The sequence below is a fragment of the Phoenix dactylifera genome, chromosome 14 (assembly GCF_051530095.1).
Source record: "Phoenix dactylifera cultivar Ajwa chromosome 14, Ajwa_hap1_PhDact_Kaust_v1.1, whole genome shotgun sequence".
NCBI classification, from domain to species: Eukaryota; Viridiplantae; Streptophyta; class Magnoliopsida; order Arecales; family Arecaceae; genus Phoenix; species Phoenix dactylifera.
In genome coordinates, this window is record NC_143203.1 from 19,541,899 (window position 1) to 19,555,707 (window position 13,809).

The following is a 13,809-nucleotide window of genomic DNA, read 5'->3' on the forward strand; positions in this document are numbered from 1 at the left end:
CCTGCAACTTTCCAATTCAATAGGCTTGGAATAAGCCAGGTATGATGGAGTTAGTGATACGACTAGGGATGGCAAATTTTTGACATGGAGCTGAGAACCCACCTAATAAATGGGTTTGGACGAGGATCTTTTATAATTGGAAGCTGAGATCCTTTTGATCCAATGAGAAATGAATGAGCGCTGAAAACTTATTCCTAAGCTATAGCCTATCGACGGTTTGATGATTTGGAAGAACACATTATTGATGCTAAAAAAAAAATATTGAAAAGAAAAGTGAAGAGAATATTATGTTTAAGATCTATCATATTCTTTTCTCCATTTTGGTTTCTTTTCCTTACTTTCTTGTGTTAATTTGATGCCAATTCTAAGTCCCTCTTCTCTATGATATTTTATTTTCATTTATTAGGATATATTATTAACTTACTTGAGTTGGCGGGCTGGATATAGGTCGATAAGATAAATGGATTGCGTATGGATTTTATATTTATATTTTTAATTTGATTATAAATGATTTGGAAATGGATCGAAGATTTTAGTAGTTTGGGTTCTTGCTGACCTGAACCAAATCTACGATTTAGATGCCCTAGGTGCAAGCTAGCCGTTACAAATTTCTCATTCCCGCGGTAAGGGAATCGGATGGATGCAAGGGATCAAACGGCTGACAGGAATTTGATAACGTGGTGCAAGATAAGGCTGTAACCTTTTCCGGATAACGGGAGTAATATAATTAGCGACTCGCGCTCTCACCACCAAAACTGCCTCCTTTTTTTGTCCTTTCTCTCTCTCGCTCGCTCGCTCCCATGGCGATGGCCGCTATTGGCCTCCACCAGCAGCTCCTTTGCTGCCCAGGGTCACGAGCCTTGTCCTCCTATAGACCTTGTCTCAGATCCCAAAAGAGTCGTCTCGTCCTCGTGGCCTCCTCCTCCTCTCCGCCGTCTCCCTCCTCGGAAACCAGCGCTCAGACCGCCGAGTCTTGTGTCAACTTGGGCCTTTCCCTTTTCTCCAAAGGAAGGGTAAGAACGCCAACTCATCCCTCGATTTGATTCTCGTCTCGTAAGCACGTTTAATGCTCCATTTTTTAAGATTAGAGTAAATTGACACTTTGGTGCGGGGGAATCTTCTGCGCCAGACTTTGTATCTGCAGGGAGCATTTAGGAATTGTGATCAGTTAAAAAGATCGTTGCTCTTGAGTTTTTGGTTGCCACTCTGAGCATTGGCGGTGGCAAAACCATTTATTGAACCCCCAAATGGTGTGAATTTGGATAAAGTCTAGATATTGAGAGCTTGATTGCAACAAATGACTGTAGCAATTTCTTTGTATGTTTTGACAGTTATGGCTTCTGGAAGTTAGGTTGCATGATCCACTATTATTTCAGCTGATTTGGTCATGCAAGTTATCTGAATTTTGGAGTGGAAATGATGCTTACAAATTTAAACTCATGCTCAGTATTATCATAATTTTTTTTATTTCTGTCCAATAAAAATTTTTGGAAGCTTGAGGAGCAAGTGCTAATATGAATTATGGTATCGCACGCCATGATTGCTCATGCAGGACATTGGTTCCCAATACATAATATGCACATGAACAATATTGTATAGTGTGGTCAGTCTTGAACAACCCTTATGCCTAATGATAATTGAACTAACAAATGATTGCATTCTCCACATGATCACTCATTCAAATGCTGCAATAAATTTGATGTTATGCTAAAATAAAATCTGGGGTAATTAAATAGGCTATGTAGTGTTGATGTGACCATTTGAGTACATTGATTGACAATTAGTGAGAGGAGAGTTAGAGGGGGGAACATGATCATAGTGTAAATGTGCTGGAGCACTTGAAGCTTGTTGTCCATTGCTATCTTTAAATATGGATGCTTAACTACTTTGTTGTAAGAATGAGGTTTCTCATGGGCACTAAAAATTGCAATGATATATTGTAATTATGTAGAGTAAGAGACAGTATTGAGCCAATTATAATGAGTAGGGATTGCTGCATCTGTTGCTAGGGATGATGCTGTGGTCATTTTGCAGGGCCAAACCAAACTCCTAGTAACCTGTGACATGTAGCTGGAGAGATATGTCATGGGAGAAGAAGAAAGATTGTTTACTAATCCTCTATAGTGGACGAGGAATCAAGAGATGCCATAAGTTGACAAAAGTAAAAATAAATGATTTAAGGAAGCTAGTAGAAATACAGGAACACTTTAGACCAAGTACAAAAGAATCGATAAGTGTAGGAGCAAAATTGGAAGGAAAGAAAAGAGGAAAGGGTTATGAGAGGACAGATGGAGCCACAATAAAAAATAGGAAGCTTGGGAAGCTTTACGAAAGGTAGATGCTAGACAAAGGTTGTGTGGTAGGACACTTCTCAGGCAATGGTGACATACATTGAGATATGAAAGCACTGATCAAAAGTATCATAGCAAACGGACCCATAACTAAAAGGACGGAGTTTAGTGACTTAATGAAGAATAGACACTGAAAAAAAAAATTATGAAGAATGTACTGGTCAAAATTTTTTATGGAAGGCCACTCCCTTGGAGAAGGTAACATAGCTCAAGATATAGATGTGCAGACTGAAGGTAATGTAACAAGGATACAAGTATACAACCATATATTAGGAACTTTGAGATGACCTGTTTAGTAACTCAAGTGGAAGCTTAGCTTGTTCATCAAAAGGCTGGGAAAAAAAAGAGGTACAGCCTAAAGTGCATAGACATCCTTAAGAGGAGGAGAATAAAAACACTGATATGATGTGCACCTTGTAAGAATAATGGAAGGACTAGTTTTGTAGAAATAGGTGGATGAGGGATTAAATTTAACCAAGAAATGAGAAGACATGACAGCTGAAATGAGGAGCACATGAGTTGTCTCATGATTGCACTGACGCTTCCTCTCAGCAACATCATTTTACTCATGCCTGTGAGGACAAGACTATTTAGGAAGAATACCAGGAGAGGATAGTGTCAAGAACTTCAGATGAGACCTAACTCTGCGCATTGGTAGAACAAGGGCCTTGATGATTAAAGTAACAAGGAGCAAACATCCAACTGGTCTTCACCAATATTCAGTTGTTTGATCGATGCTGATGAAATGCATTGTGCCTTTCTTTCATTGACTAGATCCCCGAACAATGAACATCTTATATGAGCAAATAATGTAATTTCCTTTGGTTCTCATATATCTCACTACTTTTTTTAAATGCCTCAATGTTTGTGAATGTGATAGGTAAAGGATGCTCTCATGCAGTTTGAAAATGCACTTTCTTTGAATCCAAAACCCATTGAAGCTCAAGCAGCACTGTATAACAAAGCCTGCTGCCATGCATACAGGTAAGAACGTCTATCTCATCTCCTATAAGTATGTTATAGTAGCAGATAAGGCTTCTTTTTATTTTCTTTTCGAGATGTTATCATTAAGTTTGGTAAGCTATTATAAGAACACTTACTTCAACTAGTATGACTTATGTTCTGTTGTGTTTTGTGTAAAACTTTTTGAAAAAAAGGGGGATGAGTCCGATTAGGAAGGGAATTGGACCAATTGTTTTGCTATAGTTTTCTGAAAAGGGTAAACTAGCAAGAATTTGAAGCAACAATCTGCAAATTAAAGGTTTTTTTTTTTTTCTTTCTTCAACCTTATATATTTGAAAACTGATGATATTACTATTATGTCTGTTCATAGAAGCAAATTTAGTAATTTTGTGTGGGTCTTTCTGTTGCTGACAGTAGCTCTTTTTTTTTTCTTTTCGAAGTTGTTTTGTGATGTCATCTATCATTTGTATCATCTTGGTACATAATGGCAGAAAATGCATTTGTGCTTCTTACACAGACACACACACACACACACACACACAAAAAAAAGCTGGATAAATCTAGAAAGAAAGGGTATTTGTACTTCTTTGGTTTTAAGGATCAAAATACCACAGTGCAGCTATTATCTTGTTTGCACTGTAAAACACTACTATTTACCATGCCCAATGCACTTGCCTTGTGGATGGAGTAGAGGAAAAAAAATGAGGCAAATTTTTAGGGAAGAGAGGGAGGAAGGAACTAAAATAAATAAAAAGACAAGATGGATTCATTCTTGGAAAGGTAAAGGGGTGATGGGGGGCATTGTCCAAGAGGCAAGTGCTGATACTATATATCAAGATAAAATTAGAACTTTCTGTAAATAATTTAACAGATCATTGGATATTATAAACTTTGAATACTTCTAAGTCAGTAAAAGAATTATTTTGATGATTAAAATACAAGAACTATGAGCAGGAAGGCAAGCAATATTGGATGGTAAAGGCAGTGAAAATTTGGAGAGAAACTATCCTTCTGCTATAGCTATAGATTGCTGCTCTTGATGAAGCGTCAAGGGTGCGGGGTGACTGTTTGAGGGATTGTAGGAATATCCTAATATGCATCTTTTGCGAAGGTGTTAACCAAGGTTCGCCGGACCGACCGTACCGGCGTACCGGTGAGCACCGGCACGGGTACGGTTCCGGTTCGGTACCGGCTTGGAACCGGTACCGAACCAGAGCCGCGCGCGCGCGGACATCAAAAAAAAAAAAACAACGCGTTCGCGCGCGTCCGCGGACGCGCACGGATGCGTTAAATGCCACAGAGTGGCATTAAATGGCCCACGCGGGCTGGCAGCCCGCGTGGGCACGGTGCCCCGCGCGGGGAACCGCGCGCGGGCGCGATTCCTGCGCGGGGAATCGCGCGGGGGCGCGATTCCTGCGCGGGGAATCGCGCGGGGGCGCGCGTTCTCCGCTTGCGCGTCCGCGCGCGTTTCCCAAAAAAAAATTACCGCTTCCGCACGGACGCGTATAATGCCACAGAGTGGCTTTAAATGCCACTCTGTGGCATTAAGAGGCCCACGCGGGCTCCAGCAACGTGGGCACTCTTCCCCGCACGCGGGGCGCGCTGCCCTGCGTGCGTGCGCTCTTCCCCGCGCGCTCATGCGCAGGAAAAATGTACTTGGACCGGTGCGAACCGGCCCGGTTCGCACCCGTACCGGCTTGTACCGGCGCGAACCGGCCCGATTCGCACCGGTACAAATACGGAACCAAACGATTCCGACCCAGTTTGGGTCGGAACCGTTTTTATACGCTGTACCGTACCGGTGCTCGTCGGCACCGGTTCAGTATAGGCTGAACGGACTGGTTCCGGCCGGTTCAGCATGCCTTGGTGTCAACTTTGTAGCAGAAAAGTACAAAATTTAGTAGTCATGAAGTGACTCTCTCAATGACAACTTTTCTTTACCTTGATCTGGTGTAGTCTTTGCATTCAATGCATGACACTGCAATTGTAGTTTTATAACTTTCTAGACTCTGAAAGTGCCTTTAGGTATCTTTGCTTTTGCTTGGTGAGGAGCATAATACTTATTCAGTACCTAGCATGAATCTTTGTTACTTATCACAGATTGCTTGGTATTTGAAGTGATTCTACTATCCAATGGCTATGAAGAGACAGAACTGAGAGTGTACTGCGTTCGTGCTTGCAAAAGGAATAGGAAATTTTCATAAAACATTCTTTTTTATCCTCCATAGGTGTATTTAATTCCTGGATAAGTCTTATTTCTGTTTGAATAAAGTGTTCTTATCCCCATTTAATAATTACAAAGTACCAAAGTAAAGCTGATAATATTGCAGTCACTTTTGTTAAAAAGACAAATATGTCCCTATCTTTGTTGTTACTTTTTTGCTAGCCAAGTTTGCTATTAGTCAAGGATTTACATACTGGAGCATATTGATCCGAATTGGGCAATACCGTACCATATTGGTGGGGATCTAGTACCCAATGCACCCTTGTATGTCGGTACAACAGGATGTATGGTACCAAGTACCAACACATCGCTTGGTACCTACACTCGGTATGGGGTGTACCATGCGGGTATGGAAATCAGTACTTAATACCTTGCTTTTTGTCATTTCGAAAAATCTGGTGGGACCAAATGGCTGGGATAGCTCCATTCCAGAATGCATGTGGAACAGCTGATATTGAGATATCCCAGATTTGATCGAACTATCGGGGATTGCCAATTCTGATACCTATTTTGGCTGTTTGGTGGGATAAGTTGAGATAACAGTCTTTATCCCGATTTTATTGGCCTTCCAGGCACAGCCTAAGGAGTATTCTATTCTGCACATGATTGCTTCAAGGATGTCAAGTAAAGCTAACTCTTCATAAGGAAATGAACAGTGCACTGGCTTACAATCTAGCTGGACAAGGAAATGAATGCTGGATTTTTCATTGGAAACTAAAACTTGATTATGGATTGTGGCTTCATGCAACAGATTGATAACTTGAAAAAGAGGGTTGACAGATATTAACAGTCTAGTGCAAAATGGTGAGATGTCCGATCACCTTCTTCCATGGTGCAGGTCATAAGTGGATGATATGGAATTTGAGTTTTAAACTTTTCTTGGTCATGTTAGGATATAATAACGATAATTTGCAGAGTGACATTTCATGCTTTGGTTTGCTGCCATGGAAGGAGATATATAGAACAAAAATTTGAAGCCAGAAAAATCTGATGGACGGTTATTGTGCAGTATAACTTACCAGAAAATAAGGTATGTTCCTTGCGGGGGTGAATTTCATATCCTCTGAGAGCATGATCTGGAGGCTTGTTTCGTGATAATGGAAATGACAACCTGTGTGCTGCTGTTTATCTGCTAATTGACAGGCTTTGCTGAGCCAGATCGATTATCATGTATTTCCTCTTTAGGTCGTTAACTTACATTTTTGGTTTTGTCATTTAGGATTGGTTATGCTGTTGGAGACTGCTAATATGCCTTAGATAGAAGGTGCCTCTCTGCAGTAATTCTCCATTTTGGTCATTTGTTTTCTGATCAGTAAAAAGCCACTTTTTTTCTAGGAAAGAAATCAACCTAATACTTAGTATTCACTAATACAAACTCTATCGTCTAATGGCTTTTTCAAGCTTGTGAGCCTTCCAAATAACCAACAGGGGGCTCCTTATGATGTATTTAGTTCTTTAGCAACAGGTTATGAGACTACTTGAACTTTTAATCACATGATACCTTTCATTTGTTGAAACAGAAGGAAGGTGTTTCGTGATAGTTACCATTACTACTCTAACTAACTGCTGGAAGGAGAAATGTTATATGTTAGCTTCTTTAAATTATAATTTGAAAATTGTTGTACTTCATTTATTTTCATGAATCTATCTATATATATTTATTGTGGCAGAGGGGAAGGTAGGAAAGCTGCAGAATGTTTGCGAACTGCTTTGCGAGATTACAATCTCAAGTTCGGCACTATTCTCAACGATCCTGACTTAGCCTCATTTAGAGCTTTGCCGGAATTTAAGGAATTACAGGAAGAGGTTGCATTGCCATTGCCATTGCCTATTTGCAGTATCTGTCTATTCCTTTGGCTTGGCATATCCATGAATAGATCAGTTCATCTTTAGCTGCAGTATTTTTCACCTTTTGTGGGAAAATTTCTGCTTATCTGTATTTGTTGGTTTGTTAGGCCAGGCTGGGAGGTGAAGATATAGGATATGGATTTCGAAGAGACCTCAAACTTATTAGTGAAGTTCAGGCACCATTTCGTGGTGTTAGAAGATTCTTCTATGTGGCACTTACAGCTGCTGCAGGAATTTCAATGTTTTTTACTGTTCCCAGACTCCTTCGTGCAATTAAAGGTGGTGATGATGCTCCTGATATCTGGGAGACTGCTGGAAATGCTGCCATTAACATTGGAGGTGAATGAACATATATCCTATAATATTATTTAGCACATATTTGGTCTACTCGGTGTATGCTGTGATAAAGCATATACTAGAGCATGGTGGAGCAAAAAGTTCTAGACAATTAATTGGTTGTTTGTGCCATTAAATGATGTTTTTTCTTTCTAGGTTGCATTAATCTTAACTATTCATACTTTTCAGTTTTCACAATTAAAATGCTTGAGTTTATACTTGTTTGCTACTTTTAACAATTAGTACTAGCATAAACTAATCCTTCAAATGCTCATTGTACTTATAACTTGTTCTATAATGTCATGCAACTGCTAGGTTACCCTATTCACTTTAATCATATTTTTAATATATTTTGGTGATTTCCTTTTATTTATTTTTTCCTATTAATTCCATATAATTGGAACCATGCAAATTTCGGTTAAATGGAGTAGTACGCGGGGGATTAGTAGGCATTGTAGAACTCTTCTTGCTGCTCTCCATTTTACCAATACTGTTTGGATTCACTGGAGTCTCGAGGATCAAAAATTTTACTGAGGCATGTATCTTCCAACTCATGCTTTGATATTTTAACCCCACCCCCCCCCCCCCCCCCCCCCCCCCCAACCCCCCCAAAATAAATAAATAAATAAATAAGAAAACTCTCTCAAACTGACATTTTTGTGGTCTGTGGAATTCTCTGTAGGACATTTTATCATTTATTCATTGTCTTTTCTTTCCCTCATCTGCAAATTGTTGCTTACATCTTTCATAACTGAGGCCTTATTCTTTCATAAATAATTCAGAATCAAGTCAAACCTTAATCTTGTTATGTGATTAGATCTTGCATGCGAATTTTCATTTTGAATTCATCCTGGTACTCTGTTAATTTCTTAGACTGATCAAGCTTTTGAATCAGCACTCTGTAGGCATCATTGTTCTTGTGGCATTGTTCATCTGGGACAATAGAAAAGAAGAGGAACAGATTGCTCAGATTTCACGAGATGAGACTCTCTCGAGATTGCCTGTGCGCCTTTCAACCAATAGGATTGTTGAACTCGTGCAACTCCGAGACACTGCTAGGCCAGTTAGTATCACTTTTGCTTCTTTCTTACCACCCGTTGATCATAAATCAACTTAGACATTCTCTTGCCTTTTCAGTTTACTGGATGTACTTGCTTACCCTTTTTTTTGCAACTACATTAATTTGACATGTTTTGCCTTGATTGCATTTTAAATTCCTATCTGAGTTCTGGTGTAAGAAAAATTTTAGGTTATTCTGGCAGGGAATAAGGAGACAGTGTCTAGAGCTATTGAAAAGGCTGAGAGATTCCGAACTGAACTGCTTAAACGGGGTGTTCTTCTGATTCCTGTTATCTGGGGTGACTACAGACGAACTTCTGTTGAGAAAAAAGGCTTTGGTCTTCCTTCAAAAGCTGCTGCCTCTGTTCCTTCTATTGGGGTTAGATTCATTGCTTTCTTGTACTTCATGCAGCATATATATATTTACTATTGAGACTCTCATACACAAAAACTTCCTGTTGGTCTAGTGAAAGATGTTCGGTTTATTTGAGCATATCCATATTGTTCCTGATGCAGTAGCAATGCACAAAGTTATTAACTGTAGGACCTGATAGTTGGTATTAACAGTTACCTGTCAATTGCATAATCTCAGCTGACTTCATTTTGTTTGCTTTATTTTCTTACTTGTTTAGCATTTATTGATGCCGAATCTATTGATTTCTGGTTTCTCAGCTACCTGAGCTTCTGTTTTTTTTTTGGGTGTTCTTTAATGTTGAAATGCTGAGTCTCAGCAATATGTAGTACCCTCTTTTATGTGACTGAAATAGCCTTATATGATGCTGAATATTTTACAAAGTGGGGCATTCTATTGAAATTGAATATTGATGAATGCGAGCAGCTTAATGAGGCCAATCATATGAACTCTTCATATAATAATTTAAATTTGTTATCAGTTTGTCTGCAGGCCTATCTTTCTGATTGATCGCTTGTCTGGTACTGGGATTTGCCGGTGAATGATAATCAGCAAACACATAGAGATGATGATAAGCATCGGAGTCCATTTTTGGACTTAGAGTTCATCATATGAGCTGCTTCACTATTTCAATGTCATGGTTTATTTATTTATTTAATTTTTTTTGATTGATTTGCTTCCATCTCAAACTTGTTGGTTCTTTTTAATTTTATCGTAATTGAGGTATTCAATCTTTAACATGTTTTCTAAATGCTTATGCTCCATATTTAGTAGTAAGCAAGCTCTAACAGCAACTTGATATTGCTAAAAGTTCTACATAGTGACTTTTCCTTTTAATTCTATTAATTTCAAATATTTATAATTCTTGGAATTAATAATTTGTATACATGTTGACTCTACAACATGATTGCATATCTTCATAGGAGGACTTTGAAAAGCGAACTCAATCTATAGTTGCAAAAACACGCCTGAAATCTGAAGTGCGCTTCAAAGCTGAGATTGTATCACCTAATGAATGGCAAAGGTTAAGTTCCTTTCACTTGTTTACCAATTTCTTAAAGATATATTACATTTTTGCTGGATAAGAGTTAAGTTTATAACTAACATCACTATATTTAGAATAGTTGTCTGTGCCTTTGACTTAGAGTTATGGAAGTTTCCATGTTATGATGTACCTAAATTTGTTGATTCAAAGTAGAAGATTAAGGGATACATGACTATCATCCTAATTCATTAGTTCATGCCTTCATGGGCTATCCAATCCTGGATTAAAGGGTATGCCAAAACGACTTCTGCATTAAAGTTTGTCAATTGATACTTTTTATTGAACATTCTTTGCCGGGCTTCACAAAGAAAATAAAGGTAGAATGTTTTAGATAGACTCATATGCCTACAATTCTCAGTAGTTTATTTTTGTAAATTTAATTTTATTTTGGTTCTTCAGGTGGATACGTGATCAACAAAAATCAGAGGGTGTTACTCCTGGTGATGATGTTTACATAATTCTACGTCTAGATGGCCGTGTTCGAAGATCAGGAAAGGTAAGTTCATGCACTAAAATTCCCTTGGTAAGTATGTTCTTACATTCTCATATATTCATGTGCAAACTATGTTTACATCATGCGTAAAATACTTTAGAATATCCAAGTCAGTGTGTTGGAGTTGTTCTAGTTATGGTTGTAGACTAATTCATCCTTCTTCAAATCATAGAAGCTGGGCTTTAGGTTTAGAAATGTCACACATTATGTTTAATCTTAGTCCAAAGAGGCACGAGGAACGGAAGTGGAAGGGGGAATGGATTTTTTGTTCAGGAACATGTCTGAAACCATTATGTAGCAGTTCCTCTTTTGAAGCTTATAAAATCTCTGACCATTGATTTTGACATATATTGTGTTTTTCTCTCTCTCTCAAAAAAAAAAGGCTCTATGTTCAGAAATTAAGCATGGTGGATAATTTCTTGGTGAGCAACTAATGGAATGCTCCAGTAGAATGGTAAAAATCAACACATACAGTTGCTATTTACTTGTAGAAAACATTTGTTACATAGCTCATCATGGGCTGGGCCTCAGGCCTAAACAATATTTATTTACCGTCAAGCTTCAGGCCGGGCCCATTCAAATTTGGCATTACCTGTGCCCAAGCCTGGCCCATTAACAAGAGGCGTTCTGGTGAATGTTTAAAGGATGACATCATGATATATTAAGATCTTTCAGAAAATGGATAAAAGAACAATGATAAGTTTTAGAAATAGTTGTGCGGAACAATTTATTTTCTAGTCATGATGAGATTCTACTAAAGACATCCTAAAGCCTTCATCTCTGTACACTTGCCATAAGGACCTGACATCAATGCTTAAGAGGAAATGTTGCATTCTATGTTATCTGTAAATAATTATATTACATATTGAGATGAAAAAATTGTCGGAATTGCTAGATATAAGGAATAAGGCAAGGTTAAGAAAGATTAAAATTCATACAAAGAGGTGGAAACTAGAGAAGTAATAAATGAAATGTAAGTAAAAATGAGGCCTTGGTAAACCTTGAGGTTCAAGAAATAATTTGCTAGTCATATGAAAATCTCGGGATCAACCACAACAGAAGAGTTGACAATAGAAAGACATTTCTTTGAACTGCATGCCTTTGAAACTTGAAGGGTGTTTTTTTTGAGATAAATGTAATATGGATTGATATATTAGAGAATATATTGGGATCAAATGCATGAAGATAAGCATCACTGATGGGATAATGTTAAGGCTGATGTGTGATAAAATTAGAGTATGAGTCGATAGAAAGTAACTTACATGAACTGGAGTTGCCAAAGTTTCAGGAATTTGCAACTTTTATTTTTTCTATGGATGAAAGTTTATTCAATGGGACCAATTGTAACCTAGACAGTTGGACTTTTCATAATCCATATATAAATACTTAAGGTAACTTTATTTGTTGTTTGGTGGCCATATGCCAAATACTTTTCATTTATTTGAAAATTCATGTAGGGGTTACTTTACTTTTATCAATATTACATATTAAATGTTATATTATTAATTATATATCAAGGAAATGAGACATAAATGCGTAGCTAAAGAAATAAAACAGAGCAAAGCTCCATTCGTTCTTAGCTCGGTATAGGATGGCTTTTAGCATTCCCCTGTAAGAGTGGGTCAAAAACTTATTCACCGGTAATGAAGGTATTATCATTTTATGACTTTATCATTTTCTCTATAATTGGCCTTTCATCTTACCTGGCAATGATGTTGCGGTATTATCAAATTCCTTTCATTTCCATTTCTGGTGCTAAGTGACCTGGTTCTATATTTGATGCCTAAAAACCTTGGGCATACTAATGCACTAACACACCAGCAATTAGAAAACTGATAAGTGCTTGTCTTAAGTTGAAGTTGCTGAACTGAGAACTTCCAATTGACTGAAAGAGATTGCATGCTTCCTACTATGAAACAACTTGGAACATTGAATGGATTATTCCTGGATGATGGATTTATTTAATTATAGAAACACAATGTTTAACATTTTCTTTGGCAAATGCCAGACAGTCCAAACCTCATGCTTTGAATATAGTCAAGTACTTCCAAACCAATTTCATATACTATTGTCTTTCTGCAGGGCATGCCTGATTGGCAACAGATTGTCAAGGAGCTGCCCCCACTGGAAGATCTGCTCAGCAAACTAGAAAGATGAATTATATACACAATTGAGGAACCACACATGTTGGAAACATACATTCCCGGTACCATGCCTTGCCAGTGAATACTCATCTGCCATCTCTCATCAGAAGCTCCTCATTTTGTGACATATTTAATCATCATTCTTGTATTCAACTTCTTGAGCAGTCATATCATAATGACAATTCAACCCAAATTTTTAGATTTTCATATGATCCTAGTCTCAGATAGCTTTAGTTCTTTTAAGTTATGGATAGATTTAGATCTGTACAATCAAATAGATGAGATAAATGGATTGAGAGATAACTGCTATGCAGTTTTACTGATCGGAAATTGAAAACATCCTAGTGGTGTGTAAGCAGTACTTTATTTTGTTTTCTTTTTCAATGGGAGAAAAAGTTAATGGAGCAGGCAATTAAGATGAGTGGCGTCTGTTCATGTTCCAGGCTTTGTAATATCAGCAGGTATGGTAGATTAGGTTATGATGATTTTTTGTACTCTTCAATGCAGGGAGTAAAAAGTTCTAAAGAACTTCCTTTTGAGGCCCAAATTGTTCCTTAGTCTATTCTTCCTCTCATTTATTTTGGTATTTACACTGCACCTTGTTGTTCCCTCCATTGAATTTATTCTCAATCTTATCTCCACTTTTGGCTCTCAAGTGCCTCTTCTTAGGTTGCAATGCAAACTGATTTCCTTTGACAGATCAATTGAATTGATTTCCCCCCCCCCCCCCCCCCCCCCCCGCGCCGCGGCCAACACACACACACAAAAAAAAAGTGGTTGACTTTCATATATTGTGTAAATAAAGAAGATAAAAATTAGGAGAGAAGGTAGATAATTTAGACTATATAATGATTCTTTGATTTCTTTTGTCAGAAACTTCATGTATCTGAGAAGTATGATACAAGCAAGTTATTAATGGTTTAGGTTGAAGACT

At 38.0% G+C, this 13,809-nt stretch overlaps 1 protein-coding gene across 4 annotated transcripts; it reads left to right on the top strand.

The window, feature by feature from the left end:
* Window positions 1–716: 716 nt before the first annotated feature.
* On the top strand, window positions 717–13,291 carry LPA1 (tetratricopeptide repeat (TPR)-containing protein). Of its 4 annotated transcripts, XM_089927338.1 has the most exons (10): window positions 758–1,013; window positions 1,130–1,250; window positions 3,232–3,335; window positions 7,209–7,344; window positions 7,494–7,725; window positions 8,628–8,785; window positions 8,972–9,160; window positions 10,117–10,217; window positions 10,638–10,734; window positions 12,814–13,291. In XM_089927338.1, exons 2-10 carry the CDS (start codon window positions 1,248–1,250, stop codon window positions 12,886–12,888), a joined length of 1,095 nt encoding a protein of 364 aa, XP_089783464.1. In that variant the 5' UTR covers window positions 758–1,013; window positions 1,130–1,247; the 3' UTR covers window positions 12,889–13,291. The 4 variants fall into 4 exon arrangements, 3 of the variants coding, with proteins under 3 accessions (XP_008800839.3, XP_088566395.2, XP_089783464.1); XM_008802617.5 differs by lacking the exon at window positions 1,130–1,250 and having other exon boundaries at window positions 717–1,013; XR_015972908.2 differs by lacking the exons at window positions 1,130–1,250; window positions 10,638–10,734; window positions 12,814–13,291 and adding an exon at window positions 9,675–9,833 and having other exon boundaries at window positions 717–1,013.
* The last annotated feature ends 518 nt before the right edge of the window (window positions 13,292–13,809 follow it).

Excerpts from the sequence above, each read along its gene's own strand:
- LPA1 (XM_008802617.5), top strand. The coding sequence starts at position 801 with ATGGCGATGGCCGCTATTGGCCTCCACCAGCAGCTCCTTTGCTGCCCA. Across the intron at positions 8,786-8,971 it reads TCCGAGACACTGCTAGGCCA|GTTATTCTGGCAGGGAATAA; the intron begins GTTAGTATCACT and ends GAAAAATTTTAG. Across the intron at positions 9,161-10,116 it reads CCTCTGTTCCTTCTATTGGG|GAGGACTTTGAAAAGCGAAC; the intron begins GTTAGATTCATT and ends ATATCTTCATAG.